Source organism: Muscardinus avellanarius (genome assembly GCF_963383645.1).
Source record: "Muscardinus avellanarius genome assembly, chromosome: 4".
Taxonomy (NCBI): domain Eukaryota; kingdom Metazoa; phylum Chordata; class Mammalia; order Rodentia; family Gliridae; genus Muscardinus; species Muscardinus avellanarius.
This window is the reverse complement of record NC_137789.1, coordinates 152673706-152695909: the sequence shown is the minus strand read 5'-3', so window position 1 is coordinate 152695909 and position 22204 is coordinate 152673706. Positions and strand designations below refer to the sequence as shown.

At 46.8% G+C, this 22204-nt stretch overlaps 1 protein-coding gene across 5 annotated transcripts in view; it reads left to right on the top strand.

Moving 5' to 3' along the window:
- The window catches only part of FGFR2 (fibroblast growth factor receptor 2), a gene marked incomplete at both ends in the record, with an annotated part of 105464 nt that overhangs the window by 59801 nt on the left and 23459 nt on the right, over window positions 1-22204 (top strand). For 3 of the 5 annotated variants that reach the window (XM_080695414.1, XM_080695412.1, XM_080695413.1), the window contains 4 exons: window positions 5548-5738; window positions 8367-8511; window positions 10522-10718; window positions 21370-21521. In XM_080695414.1, the coding sequence (XP_080551540.1) occupies window positions 5548-5738; window positions 8367-8511; window positions 10522-10718; window positions 21370-21521 (685 nt within the window). Of the gene's footprint in view, window positions 1-5547; window positions 5739-7030; window positions 7179-8366; window positions 8512-10521; window positions 10719-21369; window positions 21522-22204 lie in introns of all 5 variants that reach the window. The other 2 variants (XM_080695411.1, XM_080695415.1) reach the window with 2 other exon arrangements.

Here is a 22204-nt window from a genome sequence, read left to right as displayed (position 1 = left end):
CAAAGAAAGTAACTTTGAACTGGTTCTTTGTGGCAAGTGCTGCCCAACTTTTTGGGGAGAAATGAGGAGACTGGTGGGTGCTGGGAAAGCAGTGGCTCTGGGCATGATTAATTTATAGGTGTAATTTAAGAGCCTGGTTCTCCTTCCGATCCCTGCCTGTATGTTTACCGAGCCCATAGACATGAGGCCTCTCAGCCCCGTGGATGTATTTTATGGACCTTGCTGTGTCAGAGTAAAAGTTGTAGATCTCTTATGAGCAGACCTGTTATTATGTCCCGAGGAGGGCTGGCATGTTATAAAGTTTCAATGGTCAATTAACAAAGATTTATTCTTCGTCAATCAGGTATTTTCTTTCTCTTTCTCCCTCTCTCTCTCCGTAATTACCTCTTGGAATGAAGCAGGCTGTGTTTCCCTCCGGCCTCTCTAGTTGGGTTATGGCTCCCGGCTCCAGAGCGGGCCTGAGAGAGCCAGTCTGGGTATTCAACCTCTCAGCAGCTACACTCTCTGCTTTAGCAAAGTGGACACTTGAAAAAAGGAGCTGGGCAAGTGTGAGGGAGAGGGAAAAGGCGGGAGAGAATGCATTCTTAAAAGCCCTTCAGTCTGTGTTTACTACACATTTACTTGGTGGAACCTCATTCCAGCAGACCAGCCAGCTGTCCCATGGGCAAGAGCTGCGCCCTGTGGGCCGCTTTCTGGCGCATCTTAATTTGGAATTCATACAGGGACCTCCGCGGCACTATTTTAAAGGCCCTCTCATCCTGAGTCAGGTCCAGGTCTTGTCTGTTTGCAGCTTGCCTGCCGAGCTCAGACTCAACCTACGTTAAAACTGCAGTCAGGAATCCGAGGCGAGCTGTCCGGCAGGCAGCCTTTGGGTTTTCCGTGGATTTATTTCACTGCCCCTCGCGAAGGGTGAAATCTGTTTTCTATAATATCTGCAGGTTAAACATGCTGTAGGAGAACAGTGCCGCACATTGTAAACCCTCCCCGGTGGGGAAGATGTGATTCTGTTATCGCATGGAAGAAGAGCTCAGGCAACTCCGGTCTTCCGTCTCTCGTCCAGAAATAATTCATGGGCTAATCCTTTTGATTTCAGCTTGCTGCAGAAAGTTGCAAACTCAAGGGGTTTGGTTTGCCCGGGGCCTGAGAGATCCTGGGGAGTAAGTTGGCTGTTGGAGGGCCACCGTGTCTCTGCCCCTTAGCCTGTTCCCACGTGCCCACGGGGCCGGCCACGCGGGGTGGCCCACTGCCTGGGCTGCTTCATCGTGGCCATCTGGGCTCAGTCTGCACCCCAGCCTTTGAGGCGTTAGGTCAGGAGTCCAGGCGCTGCTGTCCACTTTGCGGTCACTGCTCTCCTGGGCCTGTGTCTGGTGGGCATCGGGAGGGAGTGGCCTGGCGCCCGGCAGAAGCTGGCATCTCAGGAACTTTTCCAAGGTGTTTCGGGCCTCGTCCTCCAACTTGTTTAAGGGCAGAGAATAAGGTTGCAAAGGAAATCAAGCCCGATGTGCAGGGACGGAGCATGAGGCCTACTGACTTTTTAAAAACATTTTAAATAACATTCTCTGAGGTTTCATTTTATACTGAAAGCAGCTGTAATAAGTTTTGGAAGGCGGCGTAAGGTTTCTATTACAGAGCGATCCGCTTGCAGTTTTTGTACCCAAAGTGAGAAAGGGCCGGGGTGGTGGGGGCGGGGGGAGGCGGTATGGTTAAGAGGCTGTTTCATAGAAGGTGAGAAAATTTGCAAAGATGAATTCAAGACTGCCAGCGGTAACACTTGGGATGCTGTAATTTGCAAATGCAATAACATTAAACCATTGCAAGCGGTTTCTTTTTTCTTTTAGTGAAAATAGTCCAGATAGCAACGGGATAACTTAATAACTGGAGCTCAGCAGTGCTCTCACCGCAGTCAGGCTACCCTGCAGCTCTGTAGTGGCCCCGCCACTGTTGCTCAGTGACTGGGTCGGTGTCGAGGCTGGCGCAGGATGGGCCGGAGGTGCCGCGCTCTGAAAGCACCCCTTGTTCCTGGGGCAGTGCTGTTTGGTATTACGTGCGCTGTGTTTGCTTGTGAAACAATTTAGTAGAAACAAGTATGTTCCAGAAAGACGACTTAGTTTGAAATTCAGTAGGTCTGGCTTATAACATGAAAGATTTTATAGTACCTTTGTTTCTAAGAAAAGGCATTTTGGGCCCACTGTCAATATTTATGCTTTACACACACACACACACACACACACACACACACACACACACACCACGTATAGGAGTGCAAAGCTGGAACACTGAGCCAGGGAAATTGATACCTAAAGTTTGCTTTTCGAGGGGAAGGAATAAACTTTCTTGATATTTGACAGGTACAGAGAAGCATATTTTGTGAACTTGGCTGGCTGGCAGTCTCCAGTCCAAGACAGCTTTCCTCATGCTGTTATTCTCCCGGTAGGAGGCCTGGTGAGGAGGGAGGAGAAGAGGGGCATGCATTAGGAGACTTAGCTCTGTTTCTCTTGTGGATGGGGCCAGTTGCAGCTGAAGCAGGCCTCGGTCACTGTCAGTGGCACCAGGGCCCTGTGCTCCATCCCCAAGACATCCTAGCAGCCAGCGAGGGAGGCTTCCATGGGATGATGTTTGAAGAAGCCAATCTGAGATTTTCTGCCCACAAAAACTAGAAGCCTGGACTTCTGGGCTCATCACTTAGCCTACATGGGTAATACTGGGACAGATGGATGACTTGTTTGGAAGTCTGACCTCCTCATCTTTATAATGTGGAGATGGAGGTGTCTATGAAGTGAGGGGAGATTCCAGGATGAAAGGTGCTCAGGGTAACCACTAGCACTTTTTCTTTTTAAAAAGTGTATAAGGGCCAGCAACAGGCTTACGCGGTAAAATCAATTTGCACATGGTCTGGCTCTTGTCCAACACATTCCACTATATGATATTTTAACCTGGAAGGCTCAAATATAGGAAGGCGTAGGTATCTATCGGCCAAGTTTGCCATTCCTGGCACGGTTTGTGTGACCTCCCGGGTGCAGCGTGGAGACCTCGTGTTGTGTTGGGGTGCCTGGGTGCCCTTGCTTCTCTGGACTGTTGTTTAAGTTGGAGGTTAAAAGCAGTGGTACCCACACTTGGGGGAGGAGCAGGGGTGAGGGCTGGGATATGCAAGCATGGGAGGATAGGTTTGTATTTATGAATGGACCAGTGGCTGGGTATTGTGTGATCATGATCGATGAGGAAGCATCTTTTCATATACCTGTTGAAGCTGCTAGGTAGGAAGGATCCAGGAAGTTTGTAATTTATAGTGCTTTTGTGGATAAGATCACCCAGGATTCTGGTCTGTTAATTTAATTCTTTTTCCTTTTTTGAACCCAAAGGTGTTTTACCTCTCAGCCACATCCAGTCCTTTTTTTGTTGTTGTTTTGTTGTTTTGAAACAGAGTCTCACTAGATTACTGCGAGCCTTGCTAAATTGCTGAGGGTGATCTTGTACCTGTGATCCTCCTATCTCAGCCTCCCAAGCATGTGGGATTAGAGGCATGTGCCACTACACCCAGCTTACTTCTTTTTTAATCTCTGTAAGAACATTTGAGGTGAGGTCTGCTGTCCTCACCCATCTCTCGGTGTACATGATGTTATCGTTGGGTAGAGGTGCAGTGCTGTTCTGCACATCTCTCTCTGCCATTCCTTCACCTTGCTTGACTGAAAGTTTATGCCCCTCGATGAACAACTCCCTATTTCCCCCTCTGCTCCACTCTCTGAATAAATGAAGTTAATCAAGTTATATACCTGACATCAGTAGAATGACGCGGTATTTGTCTTTCCATGACTGTCTGGGTTCACCTCACGCAGTGCCCTTCAGGTTCTTCCATGCTGTGGTACATTGCAAAAGTTCCTTCTTTGCAAAAACTGGACCGTGGTTGGGTATGGTGGCGCATGCCTGTCTTCCCAGCACTAGGGAGCCTGAGACAGGAGGATTGCAGGTTTGAGAAACTTAGTGAGCCCCTCAGCAACCTGGTGAGAACCTGCCTCACAAAATAAATTATGACGGCTGGGGTTTTGCTCAGAGGTAGAATGTCCCTGGTTCACTCCCCAGTATCGCCAAAAGAAGATGAAGAAGAAGAAGAAAAAAGTCACCACCACCAACAAAAAAGCTGTGTAGTTTTCTGTTGTATATGAAGACCGCATTTAAAAAACGATCCATTCATCTGTTGATGAATATTTAGTCTGTGGCTAAATTGGTATATTTGCCATTGGCAATGGGCTGAATTGAGCCCAGGACGGCCCAGGTCTCAGATCCCAGTTTCAGTTCTTTTGCATAATTACCAGCAGTGGGATTGCAGGATCCGGTGGTTTTTCTGAGTTTACTCTTTTATGGAACCTCCGAGGAGTTGTTTTTCACGGTGGCAGTACCGTTTTGCACAGCTGGTGCAGCGAGTGCAAGAGGGCTCTGCGTCCTCACAGACACTCTCTCTTTTTTTCTACAGTAACCATACTCACAGGTGTGAGGTGATAACTCATTGGGGTTTTGATTTCTATTTTCCTGACACTTAGGGAGGAACATCTTTTCATATACCAGTTGGCCATTTGCATATCTTCTTTGGAGAACTGTCTTCAGGTCCTTAGTCCATTTTCTCAGTTGGGTATCGCTTAATTCTTGAGGGGCCTTGTGTGTAAATACCAGCATACCTTGACTTGGTTACCTCTAGAGGATCGCTGCAGAGACTACCTCTCCACTGGGAGGTGCCTGCCCAGGCACAGGACTAGAAGGGGCAAACTTTACCGAGAACTTTCTCTCTGGAGAGATCGGCAAGGCAAGTGAGGGCTGAGAAGCTCTGGCGGGCCTCTGTGCCCTGGGGGCTCCTCCGCGGCAGTCTACAACCTAGTCCAGATTTGAAAACTGGCACCTCCTGATGTTTCTTTCAGTGCCACTTCTGAATAAGCGAAGGGCAGTCTGCTTGTTTATTGAGTTCCGGGCACATGACACTGCTTTGCAGTCATCAAAATAAGTGGTACAGACTGAGTTTCACCACTGAGATGGACCCAGCCATTTGCTTAGTCTGTTCATAATTAGGAGCCTCAATTTCTAATTTCTTCTTTAAGGTAAGGGATACCTGTCTTCTTCGGGCACCTTAGAAATGTGTGGGGAGAGACCATGAGTATAGGAACCATTTGGGTGTTCAAGGTAACCTTAAAATCTGTCCTGTCATTTGCAGTGATGTTAAGTTTATGGTCCAGGTGAGTTTGTAGAGCATCTTAAGCTGAAGATATCAAGAGGTAGCTTCCATAGATGTAGATGGCTGCAGGTAACTAATAACTTGGGGTCTAACCAGTTCTTTTCTGGACTTTCTAAATAAGTGTCCTTTTTATAAGGGTTGTGCTCCCGCGGTCAGCTTTGAAGTTGCTTTTTTCGTGCATGGGGCCTCCGTGTTATTCCAAAGGAGTCGGCCAGCAGCCGGGAGGCCTCTTTGGCTTGAGTTCCCTGACAGTCTTCTGGACAACACAGCTTATTTATTGGTCTCTCTCCTCCCCTCCCTGCATCTCCTTTCTTTTCTCTTTCCATCAGAGCGATCGCCGCACCGGCCCATCCTCCAGGCTGGCCTGCCGGCCAATGTCTCCACGGTGGTCGGAGGGGATGTGGAGTTTGTCTGTAAAGTTTACAGCGATGCCCAGCCCCACATCCAGTGGATCAAGCATGTTGAGAAGAACGGCAGTAAATATGGGCCTGACGGGCTGCCCTACCTCAAGGTTCTGAAGGTGAGGACTCTCTGGATCCCAAGGCGGCCGCGGCTGGGGGCTTCTCTGTGGGGTTGGCCAGGTTCTTTGATTTCCCCTTGGATTGAAGAGAAGATGATTCTATTTTTAGGATAGCCACTAGAGAGTGTGCTAAGGAATTAGCAGATTATTAGATAAGCTTATAACATTCTGAAGTGAGCTGTGTGGGGCAGGGGAAGAACTACTAAACTCGGAGCCAGAATAGTTCAGCTGTTTATCAGCCTTGGGATCGTAGACAAGGCATTGAGGCCTAGCTGCATGTTTATAAAAGTGTGGAGGGTCAAGATTCTGTCTCCCTTGCAGGGTGGTTATGCGGAGTAAATGGGATGGAACGCTCTGGCACTGTACTAATATTTTTATTCTGATGTTTTCTATTAATATGGTAGGAACAAGTTTCAGTAGCCACCTTTTAGAAATAATTTAGGTTTTCTTTTCCTTTTTTATGGTATTAGGGATTGAGCCCAGGGGTCTTCTACCTCTGAGCTATACCCTCTGCCCTCCTTTACTTTTTATTTTGAAACAGGGTCTCACTAAGTTGCTGAGGACCTCACTAGGTTACTAAGGCTGGCCTTGCATCTTCAGTCTTCCTATCTCAGCCTCCCAAGTACTGGGGTTAAAATCGTGTCCCACCACACCCAGCGAGATTATCCTTTTTAACCCTTTGTCCTTGGGAATCTGTTCACTATATGATTTAGACAGTGAGCTTTGGGACCCATTTCTCTGCCCATGAAATGTCAAACAAGGAAAAATCTCCCCCCTCTTGTATTTCTCATTTGGTTTTTTGTAAGCTGCCATGGTCATAGCATCGGCGTCATATGTTTTAGATGTAACTTACACGTTAGCTTGGGGAGAGCGTGTGGCAGCTGAGTCTACATACTGTGAACTCTGAGCCACTGCCTGCCGGTTCCATGTTTAGTTGGTCACAGAGAATGTCTGGAGTAAGAACAGTCATCGGGTAGAACCATAGATGGCCAAGAACTCTCAACCAATGAAGTGTTCTCTCCAGATAACAATACCCAGGATCCAAAAAGCTGGAGAAAGAGATGACCAGCCTGGGGGAACACTCGCCCATGCCACCGGCTTCCCTCGCACCCTTCTCCACCAGGCATCTCCTGTTGTCCAACACTGGGAGGATTGTTTTGTTCTTTCTCAGCCCGCAGTTCTCTAAACATGATGAAGATGTTTTTCTTGTGGTGTTTTGGTGGCGGGACCATAGATAGAGCCCTCTGTCCTTCCCGTTTGGCCATTATATTGTTCTCCTATGTCTGTTCTAGCACTCGGGGATAAATAGTTCCAATGCAGAAGTGCTGGCTCTGTTCAATGTGACTGAGGCGGATGCTGGGGAATATATCTGTAAGGTCTCCAATTATATAGGGCAGGCCAACCAGTCTGCCTGGCTCACTGTCCTGCCCAAACAGAAAGGTAACAACGTTTTTGTTTTTGTTTTTTAAAAAGAAAGCTGGATATAGAAGCTGAAAAGACTCGGTGCTTTGGGAGACTGCAGGCAGCTTCTAGGATAATTCCTGTGGCCTTGGTATATTTATAATAATCTCTCTTCGGTGATGCAGCTGGCATGATGCCCACAGCCATGGAAAAATGCCCACGATGTTCAAAGCGCTTGCTCTAATTTCTTCCAAAGATTACCTTCCACCCCCACCCAGTTTTTAAGTCGTTCCTTCTGGTTTATCTTGTTTGGGCTGCACATTTCTCAAGATGATTGCACATTAGCTTCGTTAGAAACACAGACTTGTATGCCTACTGAACGCATAGCATTTGAATATCAGCAGGCTCATGTTTCCTTCTGCCCCAAATTTTCAGAGGAATATTGGCATGATATAATTTGGCCAACCAAGTATCATTTCTTTGGTTCCAGAGTTCATCCGATCCCAGACTTGAAGGTAGTTCATCTTACCTAATTAATGTTCTCCTGGAGCTGTTGAAGGCAGAAGGTTGACTTTCTTAGTTTGTCATGACTCATATTCAAATGTTTATATTTTAGAAGGAAGAAAAGAAAAGGCCTAGTTTTTCTGTTGCCAAGATCATGTTTTCTTCCATTGCTGTATGTGAGGCAAGATGGTTCCACCAAAGTGAAATCAATCAGTGCCTGATAACCAAGACAACCTTCTACCCTGGTTGGTTTCTATGGCGCCAGGGAGACCTGAGAAGTGTCCACCTGGGTTAAGCTGCAATGTTTTGTTTTAGTGCACAGCAATTTTGACAGAACCATGCTTTTCTCAAGACGGGAATCTGCAGCCAAGAGGACCAGAAACCATATTAGCCTTTGGGGCACCGTCCCCTTGGGAGACCACCCCTAAATCGAAACCAAAGCAAAAGGCCATGAGAATGGACCTCTTGTGGGTTGATTTTTCCATGCGTTCGATTGCATGCATGTCTAGGTGGTGAAGCCGGTGTGGTGACGGGCCTGCAGAGGTGAGCTGGCCAGTGTCGCTCAGTGTCGCTCGGTTGTGGGCTTTGTGGATGGGCTGCAGTCGGGATCTCCTGGTGGCCCGCTTTCCCGGGAGCCGCCGGTGCGAGGCCTCCTGGTTCCGTGGCCCCGTCCACGCCATTCCTGTGTCGTCTAGCCCTTCTCTCGCTTCCTTTGTTTTTTAGGCTGCCGGTGTTAACACCACGGACAAAGAGATTGAGGTTCTCTATATTCGGAATGTAACTTTTGAGGATGCTGGGGAATATACGTGCTTGGCGGGTAATTCTATTGGGATATCCTTTCACTCTGCATGGTTGACAGTTCTGCCAGGTATATACTGCTCTTATCTTTCCATGGGTTTTTCCCTTTTCTTGGTTGATTGCTACAAATTTAACACAGCTTCTGTTCTCAGAAATGGTCCCTTTTATCCTCCCATAAAGACTTAAAAAATATGCAAAATGATCCCCCAGGAATAAGAAAGTTGCCTTGGAATTCACTTACAAGGAGATCCCACACTCAACCTTTATGATCAAGTAAAATTTCGCCCTTAAAACCCAAAGGGATCTTATATTTTTAGTGAGTCATCGAGCCAATGTATAAATGAACCCATCCCCCTTTCTCATAAGGAGGAAGCTGAAATTACTCTGTACAATCCAAAGTGATTTGTACATTCCGTGGTGCTGGAATCCCAGATGTGGCTTTTATCTGCCAAAGTCTGTATTCGTAATGAGCTTACCCAGATGGGTGTGTTGGGGTGCCTGGGGGAGGCACTCTGAGCGTAGGGGCGCAGAAGCAGTGTGTTACCTACCTTGGGAATCGGTGGCTTGTTGCATGTTGCGATGGAATGGACTCTCCATTTGCCTTTTCTGCAGAGCATGCTCGTAACATCTTGGGCTTGATGTTATTTCTGCCTAACAGAGAAATAACCATCAGTAGAGCCCTGTTGCCTAAACGTTGCCGCTGTCTATACCTTTAACTGACATCTCTCTTCTAGTTACACTTTCTTGATGTATATTGTGCTCTCTGAGGCCGCTGCCTCTTTGTTATGTCCTTTGTGAGACTGCATAGACTGTGGTTTGCCTGCTCACGATGGTCCGCTTAGGTTTTTAATTCCTCATTTTGTAGAGTATGATGCCTACCTGCATGCTTGTATTTTATACCTAGTAAAAAACGAATTGGTCATTGCATTTTATGCTGTGCCGCTGAGAGTTTCGACTGTCTTACAAGTGTTTTTCTGATTAAGATGTATAAGCTTTAAATAATACCATTGCATCCATTATTTTCTCTTTTGTTGTGCATCTGCTGTATGAATATTTGCTTTAAACAGCGAGATGCCTCTCCTGTTGAGCTTGCTTCTACTTGGTACTGCATTCTGCAAGTGCCTAGCTAGCACTTTTTAACCAACTACTTGCCTGATAATACTAGCCCATTAACTAAGAATGCAGTTTGAAAAAAAAAGAAAGAAAGAAAACTGTTTGGAAATACACTGCTTGTAAATTGACCATGGGAGACTAAAGAGTGAGTAGGTATTCTTTTAAGGTTGATATAAGAAGGCGCTAAGTAAATTCTGTTTATACTCACATGCAATACTATTTATATTTTTTCTTTAGTGTCCTGTTTGTATAACCAGATACACAGGAATGTTGTGGGTTATTAAGGAATATTATAAAATTTACATACTATGATTTTGTATCATAATTCAGTCTTTATAATAAACGCATAGGTATGTTAGGTTGACTGACATTCTGGATTATACTCTAAGGAACTCAGCAAAACTTTTTTGGACCAGTCTACTAGATGAATACTCCTTTCAGTCGGGGCTGTGTCTGTCTGGGGCAAATGGCCCCCCTTCCTTTGGAAGAGCCTACCCCAGGAAGACTGAGTCCCCTGAGAAACAAAAGTGGGCGTGTTCAAGGGTTTAGTTTGCTTTGCAGCCAGGGCCCTTATGGAAGACACTTCTGTTTCTGTCGTGGGAGCACCTGGTGATCCTAGTCGGCCCAGATGCCTAACAGATGTGGCCTTGCAGCCTGTCCTTTGAAACCTGGTCTCAGCCACTCGCTGATGGCAGATGCCAACTCAGGCTGGAGACAGTGGCCGGTGGGCCCTGGTGGCAAAGCAAGGAACCCTTGGTAACTCACTTGCCTCTGAGAGAGGCACAGGCAAGAGGCACTTGGCAGGCTGGTGGCCCGCCATCCTGCAGCCTTGAGGCATGAGAAAGCCCACCTTGCCTGGGGAATGATGGTCGCCTTTGATTCCCTTGGCTGTGTTGTGCTGTGCTTCACTCCCGTGCCCTAACTCTGTGGCCTGCTTATCTCTTCCTCCCCGTGACCTGCAATCTAGCTCCTGTAAAAGAAAAGGAGATTACAGCTTCCCCAGATTACCTGGAGATATCCATTTACTGCATAGGGGGCTTCTTAATTATCTGCATGGTGGTGACAGTTTTCCTGTGCCGGATGAAGACCACGACCAAGAAGCCAGACTTCAGCAGCCAGCCGGCCGTGCACAAGCTGACCAAGCGCATCCCCCTGCGGAGACAGGTAACAGAAAGTAGATAAAGAGTTTAAAGAAATTTACTCCCCCCATGACCCAGCCAGCCCTTGGATCATTTCCTCTGCTCTGGTACCATCTTCTTCGCTGAGCCTCCCTGTACAGAGAGCCCCGACGGGTCACTGGCGGTTGTCCAATTAGCGTTTTGGAGTCTGGAGAGTCGAGTCGGAGTGCTTTGCTGGGGTCAGGGCAGGGTCCAGTTCCCAGGGCAAGAAATGACAATAGTGTGAGAATCAGAGAGCTAATCTGCAGGTCTGCAAAGAACAGAAGCAGCTCTCTGATTGTGCGTTTAGAGAGATGCGGGGTGAACATCTCTTCCAAGCATGGGCTACATTTGACTCCTATGATCTTTCTTTCTTCTTTCTTTCTTTCTTTCTTTCTTTCTTTCTTTCTTTCTTTCTTTCTTTCTTTCTTTCTGAGATAGGCATTAAGCTTATACCACTAGAAGGAAAGAAACTGTAGTTCTCTTTGATTTGTTTAAGTTAGATTGGAAACCTGTGGTCTGGGGTGTATTTGAACTACTGCTTGCTCTAAACCTGCCCCATGATTTCTTTCTAGTGAATTACTTGCCATGAATCTTGACTGACTCCCTCTGATTCTTTTAAAATAGCATTGTATACACATAGTATATTTTTTTCAATAGGTCACAGGTATGGCCGTGGCTTTGGCAGTAGAATGATTTTTATGTAGGACTGTCAAAGGAGTTTTTTGTTTGTTTTGATACTGGAGATTGAAGCCAGGGGCATTCTATCTCCAAGCTACACCCCCAGGACTACTATATTTATTTTTTATTTTTTATTTATTTTATTTTATTTTATTTTTTGTGGGTCTGGGGATGGAACCCAGGGGCATTCGACCTCCAAGCTACACCCCCTGCCCTATTTTTTATTCTTTATTTTGAAACAGGGTCTCTCTAAGTTGCAGCGGGCCTCACTAAGTAGCTGAGGCTGTCCACGAACCAGGATCCTCCGGTCTCAGCCTCTCGAATGCTGGGATTACAAGCGTGCACCACCATGCCCGGCTTATTTATTTTTTAATTTTGAAACAGGATCTCGCTAAATTGCTGAGGCTGGTCTTAAACCTTTGATCCTCCTGTCTCAGCCTCCTGAGTACTGGGATTACAAGTATGAGCCACTGTGCCCAGCTTCAATGATTGCTTTTAGCCTCAAGCTTGGTCTTAGGTGGCTCCTTTTCTTGTAGTGACCTCTCAGTTGGTTTAGTTTTGCTTTGAGGACACAGAGCAAGCGAGAGCCTCCACTCTGCCACAAACCAAGCCCTGCCGAGCTGGATGGGACAGGAGATGCTCTGAGCCTTGTCTGCTTATTCATGAAGATGTAAGAGGAAGGTACACACAAATGCAAAGTCTTTATGACCGTGTTTGGAACGTGGTCCTGATAAAGGTATTATTACTATTATTAGTTATTTGTTTTATGAAATAGCAAGTGCACCTTACTGGCTTTATTTCAGCATTTGCAAGGTACTTGTTAACATAGCAGATCCCTTAGTCTTAGCCCCAGCTCAGTAGATCTAGGGTAGTGCCAGGAATTTGCATTTTAAACAAGTCCCTGGGTGATGCTAAGCCACGCTTTGAGTTCAGCCCCCACCTGCCACGCTGGGATGGCATCTTCTGGATAGGCATTGGGAAGGGTTAGGAACAAGTGGTCGGCCGCAGCTTTGGCGTGGACCTGGCTGTTCTCCACCCAGCTCCAAACTCCTGGCTGAATGGGTCCTTTAACTTTCCCAGAGCCACATCTCCCGCAGGTTTCCCTCTGTGGAGGCTGAGGGTAGAATGTGGAGTGTGTATCGAATGTAGGAGAATGACCAGATGGTGCTAAAAGGGACCCATTGGATCACTTCTGCAACCAAGTGTGATGTTTTTAGTTGGAGTGACACCGCTGTCATTATTGGGGCCAGAGAAGCCATTTCGTGGCCAGGTCCAGTCGCCCGGCCAGTTTCTGGGACAGTCAAGTCCTAGGATGACCTGGCTGGACAGTGCTGTGGTAGCCACCCCTCCTGCCCCTCCCTCCTTCCCAGGTAGTTACCTTTGGGCTGGGACGGTCCCAGTCTCACGGCGTTGAGATCTGCTTTGCGGGGAGTTGAGAAAAGGGAGTAGTAGTCCTGACTCTATTATTATTTTTTTCCTTTTTTCCTTTTTTTTTTTTTTTTTTGGTGGTACTGGGGTTCCTGGAAGCCCTTCTACCTGTAGGCTACACTCCCAAACCTATTTTATATTTTTTAAATTTGGAAACAAGGTCTCTTAAGCCAGCGAGGCTGGCTCCGAACCAGCGCGATCCTCCTGTCTCTGCCTCCCACGTGTGGGGATTACAAACCTGCGCCACCATGCCCGGCTTATTATTTTTTTAAATAGAGAAAACCTGTAATGTAGTGCAATGAGGCCATTGTCCTGTAAATATTTCATTTTTTTGCAGGTATTACAATGCTGTTTCTTTTTAGCCTCATAGGAGAGAAGAAGATACCCTTAAAATCCTTTTCACAGAGCCCCTAGTGCTGGTTTTCCTCTCTCCAGCAGCGGGCTTTTCCGCACCGTCCGTCTCCTCCTACGTGGGTCGATTTCTCGTCCCCTCTATATAACCCGGGGCTGGGGGGAGATTCGAGTTCCTGGTTCTCCCACCTCTTTTCTTTCATTCACTGTAATTTGGTGATCTAACTCCGGGTCCAGGTAAAACACAGCCTGCCGCTTTGGCTATTGCTCCAAGGTATTTGGGGGACTTTTTTGAAATGGAATTGCCGTGAATTTTAGTAGGGTCAAGTGGTAGAAGAAGAAAGTGGGCGCATGCCAGTGCCCCAAAACAACAGACATCAGAGACATGACCCTCTGAGGGGAGCATTAACACCTCAGGGCTTCAGAGAAGTCAAGAGGGGGTGCCCTGTTGGTTCTTCACAAAGAACATTTCTTCGGTAGGCAGGGACCCTTTGGTGCGGGAAATGTGTATCAGGTATCTGGATAGAAGAGGGTTACGGTACTGGAGCTGGAAGAAGCAGCCCTACAAGGGCCTGTAGATGCAGGATGACAGAGCACATAGCACTGGAATGTCATGCATGCCTTTCCCTGGGACAGGGGAGCTGTAATCAGTGTCCCCAGGGGCGGGCAGGCAGGAGCCCACTTTTCACTCTACTTTGGCCCGACCTCCAGTATGACCAGGTAGCGCTTGGTGTCTGCGTGGTGGGGCCCATGTTTGATCTTCCTGGCTCTAACCCTCTCCCCTTCCCCAGCACCGGTGTACACAGCCCCTCTCTTCACTCCCTCGGTCCCTTATGGTTCTCTTTTCCTAACAAAACAACTTTTTTTTTTTTTAATCTTGTTACAAAATTTTTCCCTCTTGACTAATCAACACCAAGCTTATTGGCTATAAGACAGATATTTGAGTTGTGTTATTTTTTTGAGACAAAAAGACCCCCCCCCACTACCACCTCCTCCACGCCCCTGAATACCAAAGAAGAAATTCCTCATGATGAATTTTCAGGAACTGTGAGGTTTTGGAGACTTTTTTATGCACTTTGATGCTCGGGGAGAGACAGGCCTTTCCGATGGGGAGAGGCAGGTGGCCTGTGGCTTTCCCTGCCTGGGGGGCCTGGCAGGGACACTGTGGGCCCTGCTCACCAGCCCCTTCACCTTGGGCACTCAGTGTAGATCCAGAGAGCGGGGTCTTTGTTATCCTCTTGGCTTCTGGGCAGCTGGTGGCCATCGGGACGCAGCCCATGCAGATCTGTGGATAGATAGGAAAGCTTCCCTCCCAGTGGCTCCCATAGGTCACTCGGGGGTGGGGTGCAGAAGGGGTGCAAGGGACATGCTGGGTTCCAGGCAGTTTTTCAGTGAGCCATCGGCACCCTTCTCTGGAGCCAGAAGCATCCACAGGGCAGGATGGAGATTTAACCATCTTAGGGTTGGCTCTGTTCAGAGGAATCATGTCCACTACAGCTCTGTCTGTCTCTCTCGCTGCCACTAGCAACTCAGGAAAGGCATAGGGTATCTTTTTCTCAGGTTTGAGTTCACCCTCTCAGTGGGTGATACAGATGGAGTGAAAACCAGGGGCAAAAAATTAAGGGCATCTTGGGTAGTGAGCCCTTTGAGGCAAATGCATGCTCGGGGGATATTAGGAGAGGGACACAGAGCTCCAGCCTCTTCTCAGGCTCCTACCTAACTCCCTGAAGGGCAGTTCTTCTAGAAAGCTCCTTTACTATCTGGGAGCTGTGATCTTGGAATGCTCTCTGCAGTGAGGTCAGTCAAGCGGTCTCCTAAAGCCTCACTGGTTCCAGAAAACATTTAGGGTAATTAGAGCGGTCATGGATGACCTCACTGGGATCTGCCCTTTTAATGTGGGCGCCCCCTCCCGCTGCCCCCGCTTGGCTGTGCTCGGCTCTCGCCCCACAAGGCATGCTGGTTTGACTAAGATCTGACCTGGACTTTATAGCTGATGAGATCTTCTAAGTAGAACCAGGCTGCCCGGGACTGGTGCGTCATCGCAGACAGGTTACCCAAGAGTCTGGGGGAGGCAGAGGCTTGTAAGGGAGAAGCTTGAATGTCTGATAAATTTTCTTGCTCTGTTACCTAAAATTTATTATGGAGGAGGGAAAAATCCAAGCTCAAAAACTTCTTGAAGCTTTATCTAGCCCCTCTGGCATGATGGGGAAAAGTGTTCTGTGATGGTTTGGGAAGTTGGGGCCATAGCTCGAGAGTCAGGGGGCTTCTTTTGTGGGCTGTGGTCCAAGGCTGTTTTTTAGCTCTCAGGAGTAAACATACAAATAGGACTCTCATCCCCGCCCTTTCTTCTGCCCGCTCAGTTCTTTATGAGGTCCCCTAGGTGTTCCATTTAGTAGAAAAAGATAACACTATTTCTTGGTGGCCCTTTAAAAAGAAAAGGAAAAAAAAAAAAAACCTCTACTTCCTTGTTTAATCTCCCATATGTACTGTGGAAATATATGAAAGGCACATTTAGTTAAAAGCTTGATTTATGGCACATGGTAAAGACAGATTCCGGAAAGTAAGGCAGCTGAATTGGAGACTGTAAAATACATACTTTAAAAAAAAAAAATGCCTGTCAAAAGCTGAGTGGGAACAGTGTACTGGTGTCTTAGCATTGATTGTTTATAAGTGACGTACTTCTCACGAACAATGGGATATTTTTAAATTGAAAAGGAAACTGCAGAATTGAAGTTTCTAGGTAGGAGTTGAAGACTATCTACTAGGGAAAATTAAGACTTTGTGGAAAAGGAGAAAAACAGTCATAATCTAATTGGGCTGAAGAAGGACTTCCAGGCAGGTGGCCAGGACAGAATTCAGAGGAAAGGTGACCCCCAATCATAGTGTCCCTCGGGGAGGGGACCACCTGCCAGGGATTGCACCAAGCCCGCTAGACAGCTTCACCTGGAGAGGAGCAGAGAGCAAGGGAAAGCCTGTCATATTTTACGGCCCCAGAGGAGATTTTAAAAGCATGGTAGAAATGCGTGGAGGTAAAATTAAGATGGACCTCAGTAGACCGATTTTACTTTGGGTATTTTCTTACATTCTGCCCCCCCTTGTGTTTTTAAAATATTTTCCAGATTCAAACTTTTAATCTATCTTTTTATACTTTATCTGAACAAAATTCCCATAAGTAAACACAACTTTATATTTTAATAGTAATAAGAACCATTTCATTTTATTATTATTATTATTTTTTTCATTTTATTATTTTTTTTTTCAGTACTGGGGATTGAACCCAGGGGCATTCTACCTCTGAGTTACCCCTAGTTACCTAGTCCTATTTTTTTTTTTTTATTCTTAATTTTCACTAAGTTGCGGAGGTCTTCACTAAACAGCTGAGGCTGGCCACAAAACTGCGATCCTCTTGTCTCAGCCTCCCAAGTACTGGGATTACAAGTGTTCACCACCATACCTGGCTCATTTTAGGTTTTTATTTTTATTTTTATTTTTTTAGGTTTTTAATCTTAAAAGCTTTCACACTGAAAGCTCGTGGCGATGCTATGTTTGGGGAAGGTCTGTATGTGGTGAACATTTGCCATGGGCTTGTGCTTAAGATACCCTTTGGGCCAGGGGTTCACTGTAGAACAGTTAATGTCAGGCTAAATGCTAGGGTTCTCTGGTCCTCAGCCCTGTTTGTCAGTAGGACTTTGTTACCCTCTAGCGTTCCTCCCCCTGGCCCTTGGGACTGTTGCCTGGCTCCTAGATTCTTAACTTCTCATTCGCTGGAGCCCTGGCCCATCCTGGCAGGGCGTGGTGGGCCTCATCTCCCAAATCAGAAGTGCCGTTTGGTCACCTCGTTCTGCAGGCAGTGGGTTTTCTTTGTTGCCACTGAACAGTATCTGACACACCGAACAAACCAAAGCTCCCGGTGTTTCCAGTTATCCCAGGAGCCTTCCTATATTTACTGGGATTTGGGCACAAATGATTCTTAAGAAAATATTGCCGCATTGGTGGCAGCTGTAACTAAGCTCTTTGTGAGAGCCCAGCTCCAGCAAGCACCTTTCTGGTTTTTTCCTCATTTTATGTTTATGTTAGTTCCATGAGTTTGGAACTGTGCCTGTCTCCTAGTTAACAGATGAGGAAACTTGGGCGTTGTCAGGTTAAGTGGCTTCCCAAAGCTCACAAGGTCAGCGCCCATTGGAACTGGGATGTGGGCCCTGAAGGATGGACCACACAGCCTTTGTTGGTGCAGATGGTGGATGCAGCCTGCCCCAGGCAGGGCAGCGACCAGGGTTACCTGGCTACAGACAGTCACTGGGGTACCCACATTGAAGGGTGCAGAGATGCTGCAGAACTGAGCTGTGGCAGGAGGAAGGAAGGAAGGCCGCAGTCTTGCATTTCTAACTCATTCAGAGTCAGCATACACATGCCCACCATTTTCTTTTCTGTTTGATTGTGCCTCGGTTCCGCTCCTTATTATTCAGAAAGTAATATTTCTATTAAAGGAATTTCTTCTTCTAAAATATAAAAAAAATGTACATACATGGCAATAAAATCCAAATGGCCAGCTAGGCATGGTGGCCTATACATGTAATCCCAGTACTTTGGAGGCTGAGACAGGAGGGTCGCAAGTTCAAGGCCAGCTTTATCAACTCAGTGAGACCCTGTTTCAAAATAAAAAAAATAAAACCAGGTGTGGTGGCACACGCTTATAATCCTAGCACTTGGGAGGCTGAGACAGGAGGATTGCTGGTTCAAAGCCAGCCTCCGCAATTTAGGCTCTCGACAACCTAGTGAGACCCTGTTTAAAATAAGAAATAAAATCAGTCTAGGGGGTGTAGTCTGGAGATAGAATGCCTCTGGGTTCAATCCTTAGTACCAAAAGTAAAAAAAAAAAAAAAGCCTCTGGGTTCAAAATAATAATAATAATAATAATAATAATAATAATAATAATAGTTTTGAAATAAGATCTATTCCTCATCCTCCATCCCCTAGCCTCTGAGCTCTCCCCTAATGGTGACCACTGTGAAGTCCTTCCGCTAGCCTTCTAGAACCACAGTAGATGCCCGTGTGCTTGCCCTCCATGGGAAGCCTACGCTGCCTGCGTCCTATTCCATAGCCTCCCTTGGAGAGCGGTGATCTGGGGGACAACGCACAGGCACGCAGATGTGCCTCTGCTTTCTGGACTTCAATGTCTCCCAGCACTTGGCCTCCTGTGATTTCCCAATCGGGTTCCCATCCTCCATTGATGGTATACACCGTGCACACCGATGGTGAGAGTCAAGAGACTCTGATGTCCAGTGCTCAGGGGCTACGATGGTGGTCCCGCCGAGCATCCTGGCTGCAGAGTCTGCTGGCCCCTGGCCATCCGGGGCCTGTGTTGCTTCATTCCCGGGCTGACTTTTACTAGTTTGGCAGGAACATCTTGCCTGTGATCTCCTACCACAAGTGTCCACTGCAGCAAGAAGTGATTTTTGCCTGTTCATGTGGAAGAACTTTCCAGAAGATAGATTTATTTATTTATTTATTTATTTATTTATTTATTTATTTATTTATTTAAGAAAACCAGGCATTGAGCATGATGACACAGAATATGTTCAGTGAATGAAAAGATTTGAGAAGTGTCATTGGCCAAACCCATCCCGAGCGCCTTCTCTGGATGAAGCCTAAGATGGTTATGTGGTCAGTGGAATTTGGAAATTTGATGTTCTCTCAAAGTTCTTGGTTTCTGATGCATCCTGTCCATGAGGTCAGCTCACTGCAGCAGGGTTGGACACCACGTGGACCGTGGAAGCCACCACCTGCCGCGCTCAGAGCAGGGCTCCCACCTTTCGCAGGAGTGCATACATTTACTTTCTCATCTTTCCCTGTCTATTTCTGCCATTTGCCTGTACAACTTGGACACTTGGATACGAGGGTCTCACCTAACAAATTTATCAATTCTTTGATTCCTTCTTGATATTTTATATACATTTATTTTTTTATTTTTTTATTTTTATTTTTTAGTTTTTGGTGGTACGGGGGTTCCTGGAAGCCCTTCTACCTCCGGGCTACACTCCTAGACCTATTTTTTGCATTTTTATTTGGAAACAGGGTCTCCTAAGCCAGCGCGCGCGGCTGGCTTCGAACCTGCGCGATCCTCCTGCCTCAGCCTCCCAAGCGCGGGGATTACAGCGTGCCCACCACGCCGGCCACATTTATTTGTTTTTAAAGGAGGGAAGGCTTTCTTTGGCTCAGAGTTTCAAAGGTCTTAGTCTAAGGTTGGCTGGTCCCTTGTTTGGGGCTTTAGTGAAGTAGAGACTTGTGGCTGAAAGAGGTGGTAGAAGAAGGATGCCCAGCTCTTGGCAGCCAGGAAGCAGAGAGGGGGCTGAGAGGGAAAGGGAGAAGGAGAAAGAGAAAGGGAGGGAGGGAGGGGGAAGAGAAGAGAGAGAGAGAGAGAGAGAGAGAGAGAGAGAGAGAGAGAGAGAGAGAGCGCGAGCTGGTTCCTCTTTTTAAAAATGTTTCTTAAAATCAAGTTTTGATATGGCATAGTGAATAAAACATTGCTCATTCTGTCTACACAGTAAAGTTTAGGAATAGCACCCCCTGCCCTAAGACTGCTCAGGAGACTCAGAATGTATATATATCTATATATTTTTTTTACTTGTTTATATATATATGTGTGTGTGTGTGTGTATATGTATGTGTATATATATATATATATATATATATATTTTTTTTTTTTTTTTGGTGGTGGTACTGGGTTTCTGGAAGCCCTTCTACCGCCGGGCTACACTCCCAGACCTATTTTATATTTTTATTTGGAAACAGGGTCTCCTAAGCCAGCACGCATAGCTGGCTTCGAACCCGCGCGATCCTCCTGTCTCCACCTCCCAAGCGCGGGGATGACAAGCTTGCGCCACCACGCCCGGCTACTTGTTTATATTTTAAACTCTAATAGAAGTTCCATTGTAATCCTGGCCTAACCCACTGAGTTTGCAAAGGAGAGATCAGGGCATTCCAAGTGGAGGGGCGCTGGGGAGTACAGGTCCTCTGGTTCCCAGTGAGAAGAATCCAGGGTTCACCTTGTGGAAGTTTGTCCCAACTCAGTGTGTTCATCTGGACTCAGTTTTGTGCTAGCTCGATTGAAAAGGTGTCGTAGGTGTGGCTGAGGATATCATCAACCCACATAGGAGACAGAGGCCGAGGAGGATTGGTGGGCTGCTTGGCTGGCTCCTGTGTCGCCTGTTTTCCAGCTCTCTTGGGCCCAAGTCCTGCTCCCGGCTTAGGGTAAGGCAGTGTTTGCCTAGTCCGTGATCAGCCCAAGACGGTGTGCAGTACTCAGAGGTGGTCTTCAGGTGGGCTCTGCGTGGGTTTTCCTCCACAGATACCAGCCAGAGGGAAGTGATGTATTTAAGAAATAATTACTGTACCAGACAGACTGAAATGGATTAGGGTAAATGAGAAAGTAACTTGGTGAAGCTCCACACGCTGCTGCTGGGTGAGAAGCGCTTGTGTGATCATAAATTAAGGTGTGTTTTTCTTTCCCATGGTTCTTAGTCTCGCGTGTTCAGTGCACTGGCTTCTGAAGCTGAAGTTGACAAGAACCAGCCATTCCCATCAAATGGCCTGGGCTGCGACACATTCCTGGAAGGATGGGGGGGAGAAACGGAAAGGCCCCCAGGGCCTGAGTCTTGAGCTACCTTGAATAGAGGCCTAGAGCTTCTGGAATGCCTGTCACATTGAAGACTTAGAGCTTTTCCCATGAGATATTCTGCTTTTCACGCCCAGAGATAGGGGGAGCATGGAAGAACTCATCTCCTACAAGGCACTGGTCCCTGATCCAGGCAGGTCTAAAGAGGAGGTTGATTATCTAGGTCAAGTACGAGTGCAGGCAGAAAGGCAGTAATGAAGCCACTAAGGTCCACGTCCTTGAGTGGCCACCTTAAAGAATTGGGCTAGAGAGAAGAGTCACAGTTTAAGTGTTAAGATCAGATATATACGGAAAAACTTTGTTTTGTAAACCTGACCTTGGGGACATACAGTTTAAGTGAAGCTTAGTTCCGCACGTGGGAGTATGAGGAATTTGAATCTAGTGCCCTTTCATTTTGGTTCATGACTTGGTCTACCCGCCCTCTTTCTTTCTAAGAACTGATCCTCTGGCTGGGCTCCGGCTGACGTCCAGCCTTCCCAGGCGGAGCTAGGATTACATCTGTGTCTCTGCATTTTGTATCCAGGTTTCGGCCGAGTCCAGCTCCTCCATGAACTCCAACACCCCACTGGTGAGGATAACGACACGTCTGTCCTCTACCGCCGACACCCCAATGCTAGCAGGGGTCTCTGAGTATGAACTTCCGGAGGATCCCAAATGGGAGTTCCCCAGAGATAAGTGAGTACCTCTGCTGGACATGGCCCTGAATGGAAACTTCGATATAAATGGGAATATTGGATTGACATTTGCTCTTTATGACCTTTAACTGCAAAGGTCTTGCTCAGATGATATCAATAGGAGTGAGATTGTGTTTCTAAATAACAGCTCGTGGAAAAGACAAGAATGGATTTTTTTTTAAATACCTCACTTAAAATAGAACTACAAAGTCCTGGCTTATTTCCAAACAAGATGGCATCTGGTTATCATTTTTAAAATTTCTAGGCAGCTCAAACCCAGTCAAATGGAATAATAGTGGAATGATCCAGTCTCTAAAGTAGATCTGACATTCCGACTTCTGGTTACTAGAAAATGGCTGCTCTGTAGGTTATTCTTTGGAGAGGTTAGATGTACGGTGTAAATTGCCTTAAGGGTCTTCACCTGGTGTTGCTGTTTTTAATGATTATTAATGTAATATCAGGCTGAACAGCGGCAGTGATAGTACCTATATCTGACTTCTTGGGACCAAGATGTTGTCCTTGTTGGATGGTAGAGAGCCGTTCCAATCACATGCTCAGCAAAGGCTCGTCCCCTGGGTTTCGCTGAAGGCGCCGCTGGGAGCAGCGTGTCTCTTGGTCTGGCTTGAACAAGTCCATGTACTTTGGGCTCTTTGGGGCCTGATTTGAATCCTGGCTCTGCCAGTC